General features: G+C 28.9%; 1 protein-coding gene and 1 long non-coding RNA gene across 4 annotated transcripts in view; one reads left to right on the forward strand and one right to left on the reverse strand.

Annotated features, from left to right (window-relative positions):
* The window catches only part of LOC660862 (ras-related and estrogen-regulated growth inhibitor), a 161051-nt gene that overhangs the window by 78145 nt on the left and 60026 nt on the right, over positions 1–22880 (forward strand). For all 3 annotated transcript variants that reach the window (XM_008200332.3, XM_008200331.3, XM_008200333.3), the window contains exons 2-3: positions 3898–3954; positions 18594–18670. In XM_008200332.3, coding sequence (XP_008198554.1) covers positions 3898–3954; positions 18594–18670 — 134 coding nt within the window. The remainder of the gene's footprint in view (positions 1–3897; positions 3955–18593; positions 18671–22880) is intronic.
* On the reverse strand, positions 11866–12429 carry LOC135266672 (uncharacterized). Its single transcript, XR_010334812.1, has 4 exons — positions 12333–12429; positions 12228–12276; positions 12064–12174; positions 11866–12014 (listed from the first exon to the last, which is right to left on the reverse strand). It is a non-coding gene; the product is annotated as an uncharacterized LOC135266672 (long non-coding RNA).

The raw sequence follows: 22880 nt of genomic DNA on the forward strand, positions 1-22880 counted from the left end.
CTACTACTTAACAGGTATCATTTTTAACCTATACATTAGTTGTTTTATTACGATGCACTTTAGCTTCATTAAAATTCCTCAGGGCTATATACTGGTATAAGTACATATGAAGAAAATAAAAGTAGAAGCTCGTGCAATTGCACACAACTCGCCCATTTTTTCCATTCACATCACACTTTTATTTTAGGACAAAAGGCAACATTATTGTAGTCGAGGCGGATACCGAGATAATATTAAAGATTTATTTGTATTTGTTCTGATTCTGGTTCGTTTCCTGCTGCCGCTGCTGCATAGTACGACCGACTTCACCTACAGTTACGAAATATGCAACTTCTTGTCTGAACTATTGCCACAGGATATGGCTAATTAATAGCGTCTGGCGCCGGCAAAAATTATATCATTTTTTTTTAAGATCCACAAGCTCAAAAGCTCTACAAAAAAAACGATTATAAAAATTGATTACAAATTATTACAATGCAAACTTACGTTTTTTTTTATACAGGGTGTCTCACCTAAAACTTCCGGGTCTGATATCTCAAATATTCGTCAACGAATTTTTATGAAATTTAAAATGCAGATATTTTAGAAGGTAGAGATTAAAATCTAATTAATGCAAAACTCAAGTCTTCAGAACGTAATTTTACATGTCTTTTTAAAATGTGAAATCATTTAAGACAGCTTTTTCAGTGGTGCGCAAAATGCTGCTTAGCAACTGTTTCAAAAGGTGACTGCTCGAATACTTTCAAAATTTGGATCAAATTTTTAACAACAAAATATTTTTTTTCCTTGGATTAACCAAGCGATTTGGTTAATTTTTTGTGTGGCCATCTATTTTGCGGTGTTTAATAAATTAATGATTCAATGGTAATTTGGCTTAATTTTAAATAAAAGAAACTTTCTAAAATTACATTTTTTAACTTAAAATATGTGCTTTCTAAATGCCATAACAATCTAAGTTTTAAGATTTTGTTTAGAATCTAAATCGACCATTCTGAATTCAACTATAGTTATTAATAATACGAGTGCGAAAACACAAGCTTAAAGTTCGAGGGCTGTCGAACCGAGAACTTTAAGCGCTTTTGCATAAGTGTAATTCAAAATTTTTTTGTTGGAATATTTTAATTTAAAACACGTTGCTATGGGAGGCGTATTTTAAAATAGTGAAAACATTAATTTAAAACATCCAGAGTTCGATGTGCAATAACTTTTAGATGAAAATTTCAACAAACCGATTGGTTTACAAACTGTCCAGTTAGCTTACAAAATATCGAGCTGGTTTATAGAGTACCCAAATATATACATTAACTGTAACATATCGACATAATGTTTGGCTGCGGTTTGTCATTTATTTTGATCGTGACTGTACTTTCATCGACATATTTGAAAGGGGCGTAAAAAATATTTTTTTATATTTACCATATTTAAATTTCATAACAATTTGTTAACAAATAAGTGAGATATTAAACTCGAAAATCTTAGGAGAGACACGCTGTAGTATATCTAAAAATGCAAAATATGAACGGGACAATTTATACTAATTACCTATGTATTATAAAATTGTGAATCCGCGTTGTCTGCATTTTTTTGTTGTCATCAAAGTTAGGTATTATTTATTAATTAATAAACAACAATCTTAAATATTTCAAAAGCACCATAAACATGTATGCATTTTTATTTTTCGGGCTAAGTCAATGCGGCAAAGTGCCATGGAACGTTTAAGATTTTAATAAGAACACTTTTTTCTACGAAAAATAAATTTGGCAATTATTATTACTAAAACTCACCGGAAATTGATTTTGACATAATTTTTATCAGAATTAAATAACAAACGAGAAAGAAATTCCAGCTTTGTTGGTTACTTATACTTTTTTGTTTCTGGTTTATTCTTAATAAATTTTAATTATTTTTTGAATGACATCCCACATTTTTGTTTACTGTTTTAAATACTATCTTTCTGATAATAAGAAAAATGAAATTTAACATAAAAAATGTTGTATAATAAAGAATAATATTGACAATTAGACACAAAAGGCTTTTCATTTTCTTTCTTGTTTTATTGTATAAAAGGCATTTGTCTTTAGCCTGTTTTTAATGAGAGCACTTTTTTTCACGGAATATAAATTCGGCATTATCATTATTACACTTGGCTGTCGAGAAATAAAAAGGCATACAGGAAATTGATTTTGACTTATTTTTATCAGAACTGAATAACAAACGAGAGAGAAATTTCAGCTTTTTTGTTACTTATACTTTTTTGTTTTTCATTTATACTTATGTTTTTTTTTTCATTGGTTAAAATATGTCTGGTGTATACAGACTGCGCCAAAAAGTGTTCTTTTTTCAATAAAATTCTTAAACATCTTTTTGAATGGCACATTTTGACATTTGTAATCTCATGCGATTTTGAGTTGTAACGTGATTTTAAATGTTTTTAAATGACAAGCGACATTTTTGTTTTCTGTTTTAATAGGTACTATCTAATAATAAGAAAAATTAAAATATAAATTAAATTTAAAGTAAAAAAATTAATAAAATAAAGAATAAACACAAAAGGCATTTGTTTTTTCGTCTGTTTTTCTTTTAATAATTAGAACGAAAACACTTGAAAACCTAAATACAAAAAAAAATGAACAAAATGCAATTACCCCTTATAAAATAAAGCAAGAATAAAAAGAAATGGCATTTTGTATAAAACTTTCAATATTTTTTTTTAATATATTTATTTTATATTCTTCTTTTTAGAATTGTCTGCTTAATTTTTTGAAACTTTTTAATTCTTGCCAGAAAAATAACGATGTAATCAAAAATGTCAGTTGACATTAAAAAAAAATGACGTCATTACTCAAAAACAAATGATGTCATAAATGTCAGTATGGTGTTAAAATGTAACAATTAAAAAAATAAAATTAACGTGTTCGAGGATTTTTTTGAAAAATGACATAACAGACATGGATTTTGTGCGTAACTTTTGGTTTAGTCTGTATATGTTGTTGTTCATTATAAACTTTTTTTTGTTGATAACATTTTAAGCCTTCTTTTTAATATCTGAATCCTAAATTATAAACACTATTTTAAAACACGTTTCCCATAGCCAAGTGTTTTCACTATTTTAAAACACGCTTCCCATAGCAACGTGTTTTAAATTAATATGTTTAAAAATTTGAATTTATGCGAAAACGTTTAAAGTTCTCAGGTGTCTAGGTATGCAACGAGCGTATACGTATCCGACAGCCCTCGGATTTTAAGCTTCTGTTTTCGCTCTCGTATTATTAATAACTACAAATTCACATGGCCCTTCTATAAAAATAATCTGCTTTTCTGCAGACAAGAGCTGGCTAACAGGATAAATAATAGTGGACTTTTTCAGCTTGCTGGGACAGCCAATATCTTAAATAATAAAGAGCTCTCAGACGGGGTTAGAAGTGCAATAACTTTGACATTAACGTCTCCATTCCGCGGACTATGTCGTAATTTTTCGTGGCAAATGTCTAATTATTTGTCAGCGGCGTGGCAAAAGCCCCCATTAGTTATCCAGCGGTGACATCTTGCACGTCTTGTCCTGTCACCATGCAGCATGTTAGACATTGATTTCGGTCCGTGAGAAATGATCAGAATTGATTGGATTGTAAAAAAAGCAAAATGATGGTACACGAGAGTGAATATTGATGTCCTTCAGGAATCTGTGGCAGCACGATAGAACCAGTTTTTGCCAACGAACTGAGTGACAACTCAATATCGAAGCTCTTTTAACGTCGTTACATCACTCACTACTTGCAGGAAAATCGTGTTCGCAATCCCATCTTTTCGAAACGAGTATATAAACAACGGGAGGAGAAAAAATTTACTGTGTTACAGCTTCCTAATCGTATTAATTATTCCTTTCTTTGCTTGTTTCAGCTGTCACCGTTCGCTACCTAACCAAGCGTTATATTGGAGAATACAGTTCTACCAGTGGTGAGTTTTTTTCCTTAACAGCAATTAAGACTAAATAGAGCTCTTGTTTAACACAGAAATGCCTGGTTTTTAATTTGTGATTCTAATAAATAAAGCGGTGCTTGCATAAGAATAATTAGAAACTGGAGTGGGGTTTTGAAATGGACGTACAATTTTATAGCAAGGAACTGGTGCACGAATTTTTTTCTTCTTCCCACGTTTTTATTTCGCAAAATATTTCAAGGATTATTACCAAAATTTTAGTTTTTTAGTCTGTATACAAGTTTTTATGTTTGAAACAGTTTTTTCGCTTTTTTGAACATTCGCACATTTGTCACATGACACACATGAAACGCAATTTTTGGGCGATATTTCGTTTAAAATCAACCAAAAAATGTTGATAGTTTTATGTTTTGCCCCGTTTTAACTTGGCACAGTTTTTTCAAAAAGTACTAAAAAACACCGAATTGGGTTTCCAAAGCCTTCTTTTGGTTTAAAAACTTAGTTTTTTGAGAAATTTTGATAAACAAGAACTACAGATTTTTAAAATAGGTAAAACATAAGTTTTTTTCGAGATTGTTGCAAAATTGTGTCTATAGCTATTTATGACGGTAGAAAAATAAAAAATTTCTCCTTCCAAATATTCCTTAAAAAGAATTTTATTTACCTACTAGAGCGAAAAATGAGAGTGGAAAGTACGTCATTTTTTCCTGATGGTGGAAAATTAGGAAAGCAATAACTTATGTACAGTCATGATCAACAAGAATGACACGCCTTTCAACTGGGCCGGATATGCATGACTAAAATGTTTTGGGTCAAAATTTCAACAAAGCTTACAAACTGTCCAGTTAGCTTACAAAATATTGAGCTAGTTTATAAAGTACCCAAATATAGGATTCCGTTTTTCGAGCTCCACCATGGGGATCTCAGTAATTATCCGAGATAGGAGGTCGGTTAGATTAGGGCAAAGTTACGCATTTTTTGCTGAACAATTATCTAAAAGAAAATTTGATGTGTCATGTTTAGTTTTTGAATTATTGGAAAAAAACGGAAGTTTGTAATTTTCGTTTTTATTTTTTTAAGCAACAACCAAAAGAACTAGAAGTTTTTAACTAAGACGTTTTTCAGGCACTTTTCTACAAGGCATCTATATCTGTCATCAAATTTTCCAAGGCGTTCTTGATGTCAGAGATACTTAACTTTGACTTTTCTTATGGACGCCATATTTGATACTTGTATTTTTGAAAAGTGTTTTTCTTTCTGATTACAGTGATGTATCATATGATATGATCGAATTTGACATGCTGATCAAAATGGAGAAAAAAGCATTTTTGCGAAGATTGATTTGGAAAAAACGTTAACAGTTGTGTTTTTAAACAAACTAGATTTTAGAGATTTAATTGAATTTGGTTCTTGGTTCCTCCAAACTTAGTTATTTAAAAACTAAACTACCTTATAAGTTAGAATTTTATTCCTCGCAAAACAAAACAAGACAAAGTTATAAAAATTCTGTTCGCATATTTATTTGAAATGTCAAAACTTAGTTGTTAAACAACATTTTTGACGTTTTTTCCAAAGCAGAAATGCTCTTTTCTTAACTTTAATTAGCATGTAAGATTCCATCATATCATGTGATGATACATCATTGTAATCAGGATCAAAAAGACTTTTCAAAGATAAAAGTATCGAATATGGCGTCCATAAGAAAAACTAAAGTTGAGTGTTGTAACCCTGACATCAAGAACCCTTTTGAAAAGGTAATGACAGATTTAGATTTGTTGTAAAAAGTGCTTTAAGAATATCCGACTTAAAAAACGTCTAGTTCTTTTAATTATCGCTTAAAATAATAAAAACGAAAATTACGAAATTTTGATTTTTCTCAATAATTCAAGAACTGAAAATAACTTATCAAATTTTTTTGAGATAATTATTCAGCATAAAAGTGCGTAAATTTGTATTAATTTAACATAATAACCATTAACTGTAACATACCGACATAATTAGTGGCTGCGGTTTGAGAGGTGTCATTTCTTTTGATCGTGACTGTACTTTCATGGGCTTATATGAAAAAGGGGGAGTAAAAGTATTTTTTATTTTTATCTTATATTATTATGCCATGTCTCAAAGGTAGATAAAAAGTAGCTTCTGCAATACGAAATATGTACTAAGCAATATTTAGATTGCAACAAAAGTTTGCGTTGACTGTCTACTAGTAAATAAATCTAATTTCGATTTCAGTAGAGCGTAACAAAAACTTCTTTTTTCGACCTATTTCTTTACCCAGACATAAACTTAACACAAATTTCAATGAAATGTAAAAGGCATTTCCTAAGGATTTTCTGCTTTGTTTATTTAATGCATTGTGATGAGTTTTAACACATTTTTTAGCAGAGACAAAATTTTTCAGAAATTTACAAGAATCACTAAATCATCTCAACAGCGGTGTATTTTCTGATAATTTTAACTCGTTTTTAAGCCTAAAACTTTATTTCTTCGTCTGGTTTTGGTAAATCGGACCAAACAATCACAAAATTGTGTCGCAACTTTTACATTATGTTGCCTTTTAAACGTTTTAACACATTTTTTCAGCAAGAAACACAAGTTAAGTTATATACAAAATATTAATTACATCCACGAAGAAAGGGATTAACAACATGAAAGACAATTTTTTGGCAAAATTTGGTCTCAAATAAACACAATATGAACAGTCTGGGTTCAAATGTTGCTAAAATCGTGCTTTTTGGAAGGTTTAAGCACTTTTTTCAACCAAACCTCAACTTGTTAATTCCAAGTTAAAAAGTCAATTTTTTGAAACATTTTGTAAAAAACAAACCTAAAATTCACTTCTAAATGGTGTTGTTTTTAAGAAGTGGCTCCAAATGAGAAATGAGTATTTTCAAAATGGTGTTTTACCTTTACTTTTTTCTTTTTATTAGTTTTATTTTAGTTTAGTAAATTGGTGCCTCGCTCACCTCACCTAATTTGACTCGTATACAACTAGCATAAATGTAAAAACGTTAGAAAGGGATATATTGTTATATTGTTATTTTTTCTAGTTATAATAATAATTTTGAAAAAAAATTCTATTAAAAATGAAAAATAAAAAATTAGTGAGTGGCTGGAATAATGGAAACACATAAAATTGTGTCATTTCTTTACACGGGAACCAGAAATAAATGGCTGCACCACAAAAGAATCCACAGTGATTTGTTTCGCTCATTAATAAATTCTGCTTTCCATTTATTCGTTAATTGGTGTCAGTCTTAAAAATCTATGAGTCAAGAAGTTGTCGCGAGCTTGCTGGATGTCGCTAAACGTCCGATAAAGATTGGACCACCTACTGTGCGCCTGAGTAAAAGCTTCTTTCACAAGATAATGGGCAAAATGGCAACGGAATGACACATCACGGATAAAACCGAGCTCTCTTTCACGCTCATACACCGTCAAAATAAAGAAAACTAGAATAATCTTTTTCCAATTTTATTAACAAAGGGAAATACAGGGTGTCTTAGGGGTGTGTAATCGGTCTATAACTTTTTTGCTATTTAAAATATTACCACGTTGTTGTCATTATACGATAAATCGACTTAAAGTTTACAAACTAAAAATATTTTTATTATACACAGGGTGTTGTATAAGGTACAGGGTGGTGAACCAAAGTTATGTTTTTTAAGTGGAACAGCTTATAGATTTTTACATAATTTGATTTTACACAAAAAATAATGTAACTTTGTATAAATTATTATAGGTCTATCACTTTTCGTTTCGAAATTATTCAACTTTTCGTTATAAAAAAGACTAATTTTTGAAAAATTATTACGAAGTCGGCAATGAATATATTCCGACAAATTTGCCACAGAAAAATTTAGAATACCTTGCAGTTTTAGCAAATAGTCACGCAGATAATATACAGGGTATGCCAAAACACAAAAAGTTGAATAACTAATTTTTTTCAAGTGGAACACCATGTATTTTTTACACGTGTCGAAAGCATTTTGCATAAGCTTTCTAATGGTATAGGGTTTGCACACCAAATTTAAAGTATTTTTCGAGATATAAAAAAAATATTTTATTACAATGAAATTTTTTATCATAGAATCTGGTGGTAATTAAATGGTAATTTATTTTTTGATATGTACTAATGCGACTAATTCCATTACTAATTTAATTATTACTTGATACATAAAAGGAATTTAATTATCAAGAATTAATAATAAAATAAATAAAAAAGAAACAAAATCTCTGACCACTAAGAAATACTTCAAATTTGCTACACAATGTATAAAAATGTTTTTCTTTCACAAATTTACCGGAAAATATTTATAGGCGACTTTGCAGTGATTTTTCAAAAATTGTTTTTTTTTTATAACGAAAAGTCGAAATGAAATGCAATGAAAAGTGATAGACCCATAATAATTTACATAAAGTTACATATTTTTTTTGCGTAGAATCTAATTATGCAAAAATATATAGGGTGTTCCATTAAAAAAATGTAACTTTGTTTCACCACCCTGTATACAATTCCCTGTGTATAGTAAAAGTGTTTTTAGTTTTTAAACTTGAAGTCGACCTATCGGATAATAAAAACGACATGGTAATATTTCTAGTAAAAAAAAGTTATAGACCTATTGCACACCCCTGGGTCACCCGGTATAATAAAATTTACGACCATTGACAAAAATTATAATAAAAAAGTGATTAGAGTAGGTAAAAAACAAACTACTGAATTTGCAAATAAATTATTTATTTATAACATATTTGAAATTTCCAGGTTTTAACTTTGAAGTTATAAACAACTAAAAACCAATAACCCCCAAAATTGTAACAAAATTTTGTTATTCCTAAAATTCGAAGCTGATTCAGTGCTTTTGTCCTCCTCCTGATTGTGGGGGTTTTTGGCCTGACATTTGAGCGCTACCGCTGCCACCACCTCCTGCTACGAAAAAAATTATAAAAAGAAAATGTTACAATAAGACCCAAACCTGCACCACCCATTTGTCCACCGCCTTGCATCATTTCCATTAATTTCTCTGGGTTAAGAAAATCTAACTTTTTTAAAGCTTTCTTAATAAGTAGTTTGGTGAGTAAAAACGGAGCACCTATTTGTACAAAAAAGTGTGTAAAACTTAATTCGTAAAAAATTGTTTGATATTACCTTCACTTGTGTCGATGACTGTCATCAACAAAGCAACTAATACGACAGCCTGTAAGAGGGTTTTTTATCACTACGAATTTTCGGGTTTTGAAAAACTACTTACTTTTACAATGTGAGCCATTGTGGTTTTGTTAGAAATAAGCTGCTGTTTCACTATGGAGAGGAACTTATATACAAGTTGGTTTGAATAATTTTGTGTTATCTATTCGCAAAAATTTCCAAAATTTAGCTATAAAACAGTCTTACGTGACGATACGTTTTATTATCTGTTTAAAGCACAAATGGTTATTCATGGCATGCATTTTTGCGTTTTTATCTTTTTTATATGACTTTTAAACTTGAACTTAGTAATAAATATCACCCTGTCGATTTTTTTTATTTAATAGGTTTCACAAAGTGTGGTGTACCTGAAATTTTAAGATGCAAGTAAAAATACTAATTAGAATTGCCACGTGATACTGTTATATTTAAATTAAAATTCATTCATTTACAAATTTAATTTTTTACAAATTATTATAGGTCCATAGCTGAAATTATCACTTGGTCACATCTAAGAAAATTCCAAAAATACACCACAACAAATGACTCGCTCTGGATTTACTTATTATATCTGACTATTTTTTGCATCAAAGTATAATAGTCATTGCAAAAGTTATAATTTTATTGTGCTTCAATTTTTTTTCTTTCATTTTTATAATTTTTAATGGCAAACACAATTTTTTAAAACAATGTATTGTAAAAATAACAAAACTAAATTTTGTACAGAGTTTTTATTTATTAAATATATGTTAAATATTTATATATTAACAACATACAATTTCAGAATTGTTATATGTTATATAACTTTAATAACTTTGATGTAATATTAAGAACTTTAAGAACTGTCCTGCAAGATGAAATTTTTTTTTAAATTGTACAAGGTGATTTAGTCAACATATTCTCTGTTCTATAATATACCTTTTATTATGTACAGGGTGTTGCATTTTGGATCTCTGAAACTAAGAGGTTTAGAAAAACTTAGGTCTGTTTTTTGAGAAAATAATACTGCATTCCACCATCATCTTTATAGTTTTTGATTTATAAACAAAGGTTGAAATTTTAGCGAAATTAAAAAAAATTATTTATTTCTTATTAAAAAAGGTTCATATTTGAAAAAAGACATTATAAGGCACTTTTTTTGCTGAGAATTTAATAATTTTATCAGCGGTTTTTTAACCATTTGTTTAGCTGTAATTATTACTTTATATTAATAAAGTTAATTAACTTTATATTAATAAAGTTTAATTTTTTTAACAGGAATTATAGGCGGTTGTGATATTTTTGAAAACCTATTTTTTTCATTTGATATGTCTATTTGTGTAATACATTATTTTTAAATATTAAAAAAACATTTCGCAACATTTTGTATTTTCAATTAAAACTATGAAAAATATACAATATCTCATGCAAAATTAGAAAATGCCGCTTCATATAACTAATGAAAGGCATTTAGACATCGAATACTACCATTCTCTATTTATTAAGCCTCCAATTCAAAAATACGCTTTGACAATAACAATGTTTTCTTGCACAATTTAGTTGGATCTTAACGAATTTTTTTAAAAAATATAAGTGAATTTAACAACTGACAGATTTGACATTTATTGACAGAGGATTGAATTAATTAGAGCGGCACAAATTTTTTGACATGTAAACCAATTTCAAAGTTAACTAGTTAAATCATTTAAAAACACATTGTATTATCCAACAAATATTTATAATTTAATGATTTTTATAAACACTAATTAATTCAAAAACAGCATAGTAAATTATTATTATTTGGTCAAATTTTGGCGCTTAATAAAAATTATAAATTATTACATTTAATTTACATTCTCATTTTATTTGCAAATTAAACATGAGACCTCGGAAAAAGAAAAATCTTATTAACTGTATGAGTGCCTGTTTATTTTACAAAAAAATATCGATTCAAACACCAAAATCAAATACCATCTGCGAAAAAACAATATATTATCAAAACAATACATTATCAATGTCAACTCAATTGCACTTCACTAAATCATACAAAAGTGTCATCAAATGGTAGTGACACATCGTTTTCAATTTTCTGCACATTTTTTATGTAAATAAAATTTGCGACCATCGTATATTTGTTCAACTGAAAATAACTTTAACTTAGCTTATTTTTATAATTTCACATTTTTTACTTCAATAACCGTTCACAAAATGTATAGAGTATTCGCACCTTTTATGTGAAATAATTTTTCCATGGCCAACTCCTTTTAAATATTTTAGATATATTTTTTATCAAAATTATATAAAAACATCAATCAACAAAAACAAATGTTTTTTGAAATTGTCATAGCCAACTATGCTTCCTATTTAAAAAATTACAACTTTATGTTATTACAGCTAAACGAATAATTAAAAAACGTTGATAACATTATTAAATTCTCTGTAAACAAGTGCCTGTATATATTATTATATAATATTATAATAAGGAAGACATGATTTTTTTTTAATTTTGCTAAAATGTCAACTTTTGTTTATAAGTCGAAAACAAAAGACGATAATTTGGTTTTGACCAAAATTATTTTCTCAAAAAATTGACCCGAGAATGTGTCTCTCGTCTTTCTCTAAACCTCTTAGTTTCGGAAATTCTCTATTAGGACATCCAAAATGCAGCACCCAGTACAATGTATAAACATCATTTTTATTTTTTAGTAAATACTTAATTTATTTTTCAAAATTTAACTTCTCATAAAAAGTAAACAAAATTTTTGTGATATCGATTTATTTTAAAGGTTTTTTAAACAGTTATTTTGCAAACACCTAATAAACCTACATACACAGAGCCCTCAAAACGTAAACTAAGACTTTAAGCTGGAGTTTCAATGCTGCAGCGATTGAAACTGTCCATCCTCACCTACAAAACAATCATTAATATAAATAAAATAATAAAACAAGACGTCTACCAAAGTATGAACTTTTCAACAGTCCAAATTTGCCATGTTTTGCTTTTTTTGTTAAACCCATCTTTTTTAGCGCTTTCTTAACAATTAGTTTTCCAATGAAAAATGGAGCTCCTACAAGAAAAGACAACAAAGTTTTCGCAAAATCAGGGAAAAGTTATTTATACCTTCGCTGGTGTCGATGACTGTCATCAGCAAGACAAGAAGAATTACAACCTATACATATATTTTTTCTGTAACTGAAAATTAAGGAAACGCTGGAAAATACTCACTTTTACGACTTGGGCCATTGTGAACAACAAAATGAACAGATAACATGTAAAAATTGCTTTTATACTGCGGCCACTGAATAACTTTGTATTATCTATATTTTAACAAATAAAACATTATTTTGTAATATTTATGAAAATTTAATATTCAACAAAGCAATCGATTCTAAAAATTTCTGTACATTTTTATCTCTATTTTTATAATTTCAAATAAAAAATTAAGTCAATGCGGTGACTAATTCTGCCTAATCAGCAAATTGTGATTCAAATTTGCTCGTTAAAGTCGAATTCCTCGGTCTTGTTCCCAATTTTTTATCAGGGAAAATTCTTCCAAAATGTTAATCGCCGGCTTTATCCGACTTTCGTTATCTTTACGATCCAATTAATCTCCCTGTAGCAATGAATTTTAAAGTGACTCTTAATATCTCGGGAAAAATTCACATAAATCCGACCCCATTTCGAGTCAATCATCTCAAAATGCGTAAAAAGCGACTTTCCTATAGCCTCCAGGAATCCGACAATTAAGATAGTTTTTTATCATTTTAGGGTTCGAAAGCTTTTATTTTAATAGCAGGACGGGGTCAATAAAACCCTTCTATCAAATATGTTAATTTTTTCCGTTGTGTTATTAGTCAGAAGTTGGGTAAGTGTTGAGTACCTCACCATTCATTATCTGTGAGACATTGCATTAATAATAACTGGGTCAAAATTGTTATTTATTTTCACTATCGGCTGACAAAGTGACAATACTGCCATTCTTACACGTCCGTGTTGTAAATAATAGCGACCATTTAATAATATTTTGTAATATAAATTGTTGTTCTTGGAGTGATTTATTCTAGCCTTCTTAGGTGTATCGGTAATAGACGCCACTTTATTAATTTATATCTAAATGGTGTGTTAATAAATAATGGTGCATTTATCAGAAATTGCTTACTAATGTATGATTGCACAGTCTGACCATTATAAAGGATATTTTATGTGTAGGTCATGGTACAGCCAGACAAGTTTAAATATAGTAACAAAAAGCACCACAGATGGTATTTTGACCTCTGTGCCTATTAGGCAGAATTAATTAATTTACAACCACTGGAGTTATTTTTGGATTCAATCGGCAGATGTGCAATATTTTGGATGACGAATTTTCTTGAAACTTAAACACAGTGGGAAAATCACTGATGGGTAACCAAGCATAGCTAGGCACGCTTTTAACTAAATTCCGATTTATTTTAAACTGCCTAATTAGTTAAGTAAACAAACCGGAGAATTTGGTCAAGGATGACTGAGTACGGAATGGTTTTTAGTCATTTGCAAAAGTATCACTTGCAATGAGACAAATTTATTAACAATTTATTTTTATTAACCCGGAAAAATGGCTTTCTGCGCAATGGTGGGTCGTAATTTTTACGTTTTCACTTTTTGCTTCCTAGTTTTTAAAAATGATTTAGTAATCAATTTATTATTGGGACATGGTTTTAGGATTCTAGAATACGTCCATTTATACTGAAACAGTTTATTAGACATTTAATTAAACTTTCGTTTATTTTATAATTTTTTAATTCAAATTTACTATTACGTATTTTTGTCCTCAGCGATTTTCAACGTAGTGTACAAGCAAAAATGTCGATAAACTATCACGTTAATCACTAAGTTAAGTTAATCAGCAAATAAGCTATCATTTTTTAAAAAAGCAAATTTTGATTGTCTATACACTACTTTACAGGTAGTTGATTGGTCCGAACTGGAGAAGTTTAGCGATGTGAATGAGGCATGTCGAGTTTTTTATGAAACCCTCTACAATTGTTTTGAGTTATCTGTTCCAAAACTATGTTGTCGTAAAAACTACCGCACATTTCCTACTTGGTTCAACACTGACATTATCAATTGTCTACGTCGTAAATCTAACATTTTAAAGAAATATCGTCGAACTAAAAATATGCATTTCTATGAGGAGTTTAAGAAACTTCGATCTCTTTCAAAATCCCTAATAACTACTGCCTATTCTCAATACATCGGCCACATGGAAAACACTATCTCCAAAGATCCAAAGAAATTCTGGTCTTTTGTTCAAGCTAAAAAGCGTAACTCTAGAATTCCGGGTGTGTTGTATCATAATGGTAATGCAATATCAAATCCTAATGATATAGTAAATAGTTTCGCTAAATTCTTCAAAAGTGTTTTTTCTGACATGACATTGACTTCAGATAGTCCCTCGATGATGACGAATCTAAATAGTTTTATTACTGTAAACGAGATTAATGAGCATGAAATAATCCGGGTATTAAAGCGATCTAAAGACACACTTACTGCTGGTTGTGATGGTATCCCCAGCTTTTTATTAAGGGATTGTGCACATATTTTTTCTAAACCACTCGTATACATTTTTAATTTAATATTGCAAACTTCGACGTTTCCTAACATATGGAAAATAGCACACGTTTGTCCTGTCTTCAAAACGGGTGATATAACACAAATTCAAAACTACAGGCCAATTTCAATCTTGTGTAATTTCTCGAAAGTTTTTGAGTCAATTATTTACGACCGCATCTACTCTTCTGTAAAAAGATTTATATCACCTTCGCAGCATGGATTTGTTGAAAAAAGATCAACTGTTACAAATCTAGCCTGTTTTACTCAGTTCATATCTGACGCTTTGGACAGAAAAGGTCAGGTTGATGTCATTTATATGGACTTCAAAAAAGCATTTGATCAAATTGATCATCAACTGTTATTGTTAAAACTTGATCAGTATGGTTTCTCCGGTTCTTTGCTATCTCTAATAAAATCTTATCTTGCTAATCGAGAGCAAAGGGTTAAATATCGTAACTACATTTCGGATAGTTACGTTGCAACTTCGGGTGTGCCGCAAGGTTCCAATCTTGGACCCTTATTATTTTTGCTTTTCATTAATGATATATGTGGTTCTTTATCAACATGCGCTAAACTTCTCTTTGCCGATGATCTTAAAATTTACACAGAAATAAAATCTATAGAGGACTGCCTCACTTTACAGAACAATATTAACGCAGTAGTGAAATGGTGTAATGAAAATCGCCTTTATCTAAACCCATCCAAATGTAACGTTATGTCTTACACTAAAAAGCGCGAATTCCTTGAATTTGTATATGATATTTCGTCCGTAACACTGCATCGTACCTTTATTATTAAAGATTTGGGAGTTATTTTCGATACTGAACTCGCATTCAGTGAGCATATTAGGGATGTTACGGCTAGAGCGATTAAGTCATATGGATTCATCTATAGAAATTGTCGAGATTTTAAGAACTTATCAGTTATGAAGACCCTATTCTTCTCGTTAGTTAGAAGCAAACTGGAATACGGCGCACTTATTTGGCACCCGATTTATAAAATCCATATAGATCAACTCGAAAACATACAGCGACGATTCCTAAAATTCCTAGTTTTTATAATAGATGGAAATTATCCTATAAGGGGCTATGACCAGAACTTGCTTTTGAATAGATTCGGTCTCCAATCTTTACAGTTTCGCCGTATTTGTATTATAATTAAATTTCTGTATAATTTAATTAATAATAACATCGACTGTTCTTGGCTATTAAATATGTTAAATTTTGCTGTTCCACGTTTAAACTCCAGACAAGCCATGACATTTTATCCTATAGCGAGAAGGACCAATGTAGCTGATAAGTCTCCTATCGTATTAATGACTACCCTATTTAATAATGTATGTAAAGACGGTGATATCAACTATGATTCGTGGCGGAAGATTGTTTCGTCTTTATCATTAGTATAGTATTAGTGTAGTTCTAAGTTTTTGTATATATTTACTGTAAATGGGATGCCTGTAGTAAATAAAGGCTTATTATTATTTCTGAATTTTGCTTTAATAAGAAACAGAGCACACTTAAATTTTAATTTGAAACTCTTCATAAGTTTCGATTGTCAGTGAAAATTTTTATAATCTTTTGACTTTTTATCAAACACTCATTAAAAAAATTTAAATTTTTATCTCCTTTGATTAAAACGAAAGAATATGCTGTTTATAATAGATATTTACTTTTATAATAAGATTGTATTGTTTATGAATTATAAATGATACTTATTTAAGATTATCTTTTTCAAAAATAGCAAAAAATATACTTATTTTAGTCAATAAAGTTAAAAAGAAAAAATATAGTATTCAGCTAACTGTTCAAAATAGCCATTAAATTATATGTAAGTTTATTGATTTCGAATAGAAACTAGAAACATACCTAATATTCACATTTAAATTAATGTACTGTCGGAGAGAAAATAGTTTGCCACATTTATTAATTCATTATTTACTTTGTAAGTTTTCAATAAAACGACGCATTTCTGTCGTAAAAAGAAATAATGTGTATGTATTCAGACTGAACTAAAAGTAAAGCACAAAATTCATATCTTTGTTATAAGTCATTTTTCTACATTTTGACATTATAGTGACATTTATGTTGTCCTTTGTTTTTGAATTATAACGTCAACTGTCAACTGTTAACTGTTTTAAATAACACACATCTTTCGATAAAAATTGGAAAAGAATATTAAAATAATTGAAAATAAAAAACAATAAATAACAAAACATATTTTGACAATTATGACGTCATTCTGAGTTTTTATAAATGACAACCTACATTTTTGCACATTATTATCTTCCTGATAAAAATTAGAAAGAAATATAAAAACATAATTAATAAAAACGAATATAAAAACGAAAATGAATAAAAAAAATAAATGCAAAAAATAATAAAATAAAATAAATTAAAGTAATAAAATAATATAAATACAAAAAATGTATTGACAATAAAACATAATAGGTTTTATCTTTTTTGTTCTTGACTTATTTTATAAGCGGCAATAATTTTTTATATTTTTTTGTATAATTAGGATAAACACACTTAATGCGACACCTAAACCCCAGAAAATGAACCAAAAGCATTACCCCTTATACAATAAAGCAAGCACGAAAAGATACAACTTTTTTGTGAAATTCAAATTAAAAAATAAAAAATAAAAAACAGTGAAATTCTTTAATGTTTCGCAATTATAAAATAAATTATAAATTATATTTTATAAATTATAAATTATTTTATAAATTATAAAAATACACTAAACGACTCCACAGTTAGGTACTCTGTGCAGACTGTGGATAGACAAAAACAAAAAAATCAAGCAAGTTTAAGTTAAACAATACAAAAATACATCTAAAATAAGTTTCCGTTATGTACAACTTTTATGTTATGTCGGAAGTAACATTAATCTTGATATAAAATATACCATTCATACAGGGTTATTCACATTTGACCCGACATCTGGCCAAAAAAATAGTCTAACACCAAAAAAAGATTATAAAATTGATAGGATTCTTATTATTTCATTTTTTAAGTTTTGAAATAAACAATTAATACTAGGTAAAATAGTATTTGAAAACTTATTTCTGTCATAAGAACAGCTCTATACATCTTATTTCATTAGCTAAGTGCAGTTTTTTAAATTAATTTCGAAGCCATGATATTTTTTTTAACAAAATAAGTTTTCAATCAACTTTTGAAACGATCGCCCCGCTAGATTTTCTCCCTGAAACTGTCCAAATAAAAATTTTCCTCAAGTTAAATAACTAATAAAAAAGTAATTAACACATAAAAATTTAAAAAACTAGGTGATGACAGGTTTCAAAAAAATCGTAATAAAGTTGACATAAAATATTTTATCAATCATCATACAGGAAAGTTTTTATGAAGAATTTCGAATGTATTTTTTTTATAAAACTTTCTTGTCGCTTAATATAAAATAAAACTAAAAAGATATAGTTTTTATTTTTGATAGTTGGTATTTCTGTCTTTAATGTAGCGTGTCTAGTGTCTAGTAGGTATGTAGTGAAAATTATAATATAATTGTTTTAATAGGAGGTATATTATACAGTCAAATTAATAATATAATAATTTGTCAACTAGAGAAAAACTAATCTAATATGGACAAAAATATATCTAAAGTAGGTTTCTAGTATGTACCTAATTTTTTCTTACAACGTTGCATATCAACTTCTATAATACATTTCAGCAATCATGACTTTATCGGTCTGTCAAGTTTTTATTGCGAATGATTGAAAAATTTTTTTGTTACTAGAAACAAGGACAACTATTCTATAATAGTGCTATTAACTTCCACTATTTAAATAAAACACGTTACTTTATTTATAAAATATATTTGGAATAATTTTTCGTTACTTTTAATCAAAGTGCATTATTTTCTGTTTCGTTTCAGATTTTCTGTACCGCCACAACGTGACTTTCGACAACGTGACAACGGAAGTCGAGATCCTCGACACATCAAAGTGTGCGGTAAGTTACAAACAAGTCCTCTATAATTTATTTGCCAATAACATTATTAGGAAAAAAACCTATGGCAAATCACAATTTATCAAGAAAATAACGACCAGTTACCGTAATTTATTATACAATAACTTGTTTTAGATAATGAATTCCCTCTGCGGTCCATTAATATCAAGAAAAAGGCAATCCCAGCAATTTGTAGCCACTTCTTCACTTATATCATCCGTTTTCCTTCTTTCGACAATTTGATAACCTACTTTATTGCATTTTTCTACCCATTACAACTCAAGCGTTTACTATTTACTACGCCTACCTACATAAAACTGGATACGCAATCGGCGAGGTTAAAAAATCTTTATTGCCCTAATTAGGCAACAATTAAACATCGAATCGTTAAAATCGTCGTAAAATTTCGAAAAATCACGACGCTCGCCTTACATACATATATTTTCCTCTGACCTGCTCCAATATTCTCAAAGGTGACATTTATGTCGCAAAAAACTATATCTTTGTAGGGATGTGCCGTTACAGGAAAGGTTTTTCATTCAATGTAAATATTGCATTCTGCCCTAATTTGATAAAGTTCCGATTTAATTAACGATGCCTGTGCACAGCTACGAGCAGAACCGACGTGTAATAAGTCTCTAGACAATAGAGGAACGACCGAATCTGCATATTTAGAGCAGAGGTAACGTAAAGCTGACTTACCTCCCTGATACTCGTGTTTGATTTAAGATACATTGTACTCGATTTTTGTTAGGAGAAATTTTACACGTGTTTACTATCGAAGTAGCACAGTTTGAACACATTGGAAACACAAAACTACAGGGTGATTATTTTAGGGCCTACATGAGAAACTTTTTAACATCTAATACAGCTATAGCTTTAAAATTTTGTATACGATCCAAATCAATCATTTTGAGTTGAGTTCAATTAAATTATTTTCAAAATGTCTAAGCTTTCGGTACAAAAAATTTGCGCCAAGTTTGAAATTTTAAATAATAACCACAAATTTTTGTTGCATATTTGAATTCACCATCTCAAACTGAGTAAAATTTACCCAAGTTATTGGTACTTATCTGTCATAGTTTTTGACATATGTCAATTTTTTGTTAAAATTTTCATTTGCAAGAGTTTATCTAAGACATCACAGCCCTTAAACCCTTTGCGATATATGAATATTTTTTTTTTGCATTCGATAACCGAAGGTTTAAAGAGTCTTTTAGAACTGTCAACTGTCAAAATTCATGGCTAGTGTGATTTTTTCAAAATGGTTATCAAAAAACTGTTATAACTCAGTTTTTACAAATAAAACGACTCTATTTTCTTAACGGCAATCGAAAGAACATCGATATTTATGGTGACTTTTATCAATATGTCATTTACCTATCTCTTACAGTTTTTGAAAAAAATCACAAAAATCGGATTTTACTTCGTAATTTTCAAAGTTAATCAAGTCGACCTTGCAAAATGGTCAACAATTGTCAAACTTCAATATGTTATTAAGTTTTTAGCTGGGTCATTATCGAATAAACAGTAAAACAATAATATTTAGTTATGGTTTAGTATAACTTAGTGAATTATGTAAAGTAACTCAGTCAGTAAAGTAACTCATTGAATTTTGAAGTTCTTGAATGAAAATGGTGCACAAACCGAAAATTCATTTTAATTGATAACACAATTTTATTTTATTTTTCGAAAGTTTACTTGATTAAAAATGAAAATAATGAGCTAAAATTTTGTTTTTTTGCGATTATTTCAAAAACTGTAGGAGATAGATATAGAGGATGTTAACAAAAGTCTGCATAAAAATTGATGTTCTTTTGATTGTCGTTGAAAAAAAATTGCCACTCTATTTCAAAAAACTGTTTTTTTTATTTTTTAATCGTCATTTTCAAAAAATCATAGTAACCTTGCAATTTGACAGTTGACAGTCCTGAAGATTTGAGAAGACCCTTCGAATGTTTGGCATCAAATGCAAAAGGAATTATTCACATATTATAAAGGGTTCACATGCTGTGATATTTTAAATGAACCCCTACTAATGAAAGTTTGTATAAAAAATAGACATAATTTTAAAACTATGACAGATAAGTACTAACAACAGTAACAACTAGAATACACTTTACTCAGTTTCAGGAGGCGAGTTTAAAAATTCAATAAATGTAGGTGGTTACTATTTAAAATTTCAAAGTTGGCGCCAATTTCTCGTTGTTTCGGAAAATCAGCCATTTTGAAAATAATTTAGTTGAACTCAGAATAGTCGATTTAGTTTGTATACAAAATCTTAAAGCTTTAGCTGTATTAGAAGTTGAAAAGTTTCTAATGTAGGTCCTAAAAGAATCAGCCTGTATAATTAAAGCGTTCGACATCGTTTAGTCAATTACATTTTGGTTTTTGAAATTTCCTAGCGTGTGTTAAATCCTGATTTATTTTATTTGTTTCGAGTCCCGTTATTCAGCAAGTGGAGAAAAATATTTCATATCTTTTGATGTGTGTACATAAAGCAGTGTACCCACATGAGAAATGTTTTTTTGATGTGCATAAATAAGCCGACGACAATGAAATAATGAAACGACTAACAAAACAGATGTGTTCATTACTGAAACGTCTGAAAGCGTGAAAGTTTCATCAAGGTTCTGTAAGCGTTGCTAATTTTGATATTGCACTTTTGGCAGTTTGGTAATTAAGTTATCATGAACGGTAAATGACTTCCTTGTTTACCGAAAATATTTGCACAAAACGAGTTTTGGTCGATTTTTATAACTGATTTATTCGCTGATTGTATGCAGAGTGAGCATGAAAAATTGCAATAAATTTACTCGATCCTGATTTACTGCGACCCACTTTTGTATACTGAATTTTTGTAATAAATTAATTCAAAAATTATTTTTTAGTATTGTTCATATTCTGGAAATGTACAGACGAAAGTTTCGCTCAATTGCCAAGTCAGTAATTAAAAGTAACTGTTACTTATAATTTTTCAAAAAAATTCTCGAACAGGTAGATTTAATTTTTTTAAATTCCACCTTGTAACGTTATTCTTAATTTTTTATGGCAACCGATATTTTTGTTTACAATTTTAGATACACTTCTTTATCTTTCTGGAAATGAGAAAATATTAATAAAAAAGTAAAATTAAAAATAAAAAAAAATAATTTGTTAAAATAAAAAATATTCGCAATTAAACACACTGAGCTTTATCTTTTTTATTTTTGACTTATTGTGGAAGCGGCAATTGTTTTTTGTATTTTTTTGTATAATCAACATGAAAATATGACACCGAAACAAAAAAATAAACAAAAAACACCTCTTATAAAAAAAGGAAGACAGAAAAGATTATGCTCTTGATTATAATACTCTCAATAACTTTTATAATGTATTTTTTTATTTTTTTAATGTATAGCGTGTCTAGTGTCCAGTATTCAAATAGTATTTAAAAGTACAATTTTTTATACAATTTATTATACAGGCTGCTCAAAAACTGGCGCACCAACTCAGTGGTACATTGTTGAGAAGCATGTGTAGGTCGCGGGAAAATTCTTGAAAAAATTCCTAAAGTCATATTTTAAAAAATCTGGAGCTACAAACTTATTTTGGTAACTTCTTCAGTTTTCATGATTTTTTTATTGTTTTTATGTTTCGCACTAAGTAATAGTTTCCTAACAAAACGATGAATAGTTATTTTTTAATTTCCTATCAGACTTTGTCAGTTTTTTGAATTAAAAAAAATGAAATTCATAAAAAAATCACAGTTTGTAGATGTGCCAACACTGGAAATTATTTCCTAGGAAACCGTATCAAAATTATTATTTTTTATTGTTGATCAAGTTCTATTGCGATTACGACTGTTAGACAACGTTGCCACATATTATTTATTTAAAATTCTTTATTTATCAATAACTTTAATACAAAGAATTTTTTTACTATTTTTACCTTTATATGTAAGCAATTCTCTTCCACACTCCATTGGGTTGGTGCGCCAATTTTTGAGCACCCGGTACAGATAACTGTGCAGGTAATAATATGTTAAATAAAAAAATACTATAATATGTTACTAAAACGCAGTTTTAATAAAAAATTAGTTTTTTTTATGAATGTCTTTTAACGAATACAGGATGAGTTTACTAAAAGTATATTTTTACTGTAATAAGTCAATAAATGAAAAACTAATAATCACACAGAATTCAGCGTTTGCTATTAAATACTTTTCATTTTT

This window comes from Tribolium castaneum, chromosome 7 (assembly GCF_031307605.1).
Source record: "Tribolium castaneum strain GA2 chromosome 7, icTriCast1.1, whole genome shotgun sequence".
Classification (NCBI taxonomy): Eukaryota; Metazoa; Arthropoda; class Insecta; order Coleoptera; family Tenebrionidae; genus Tribolium; species Tribolium castaneum.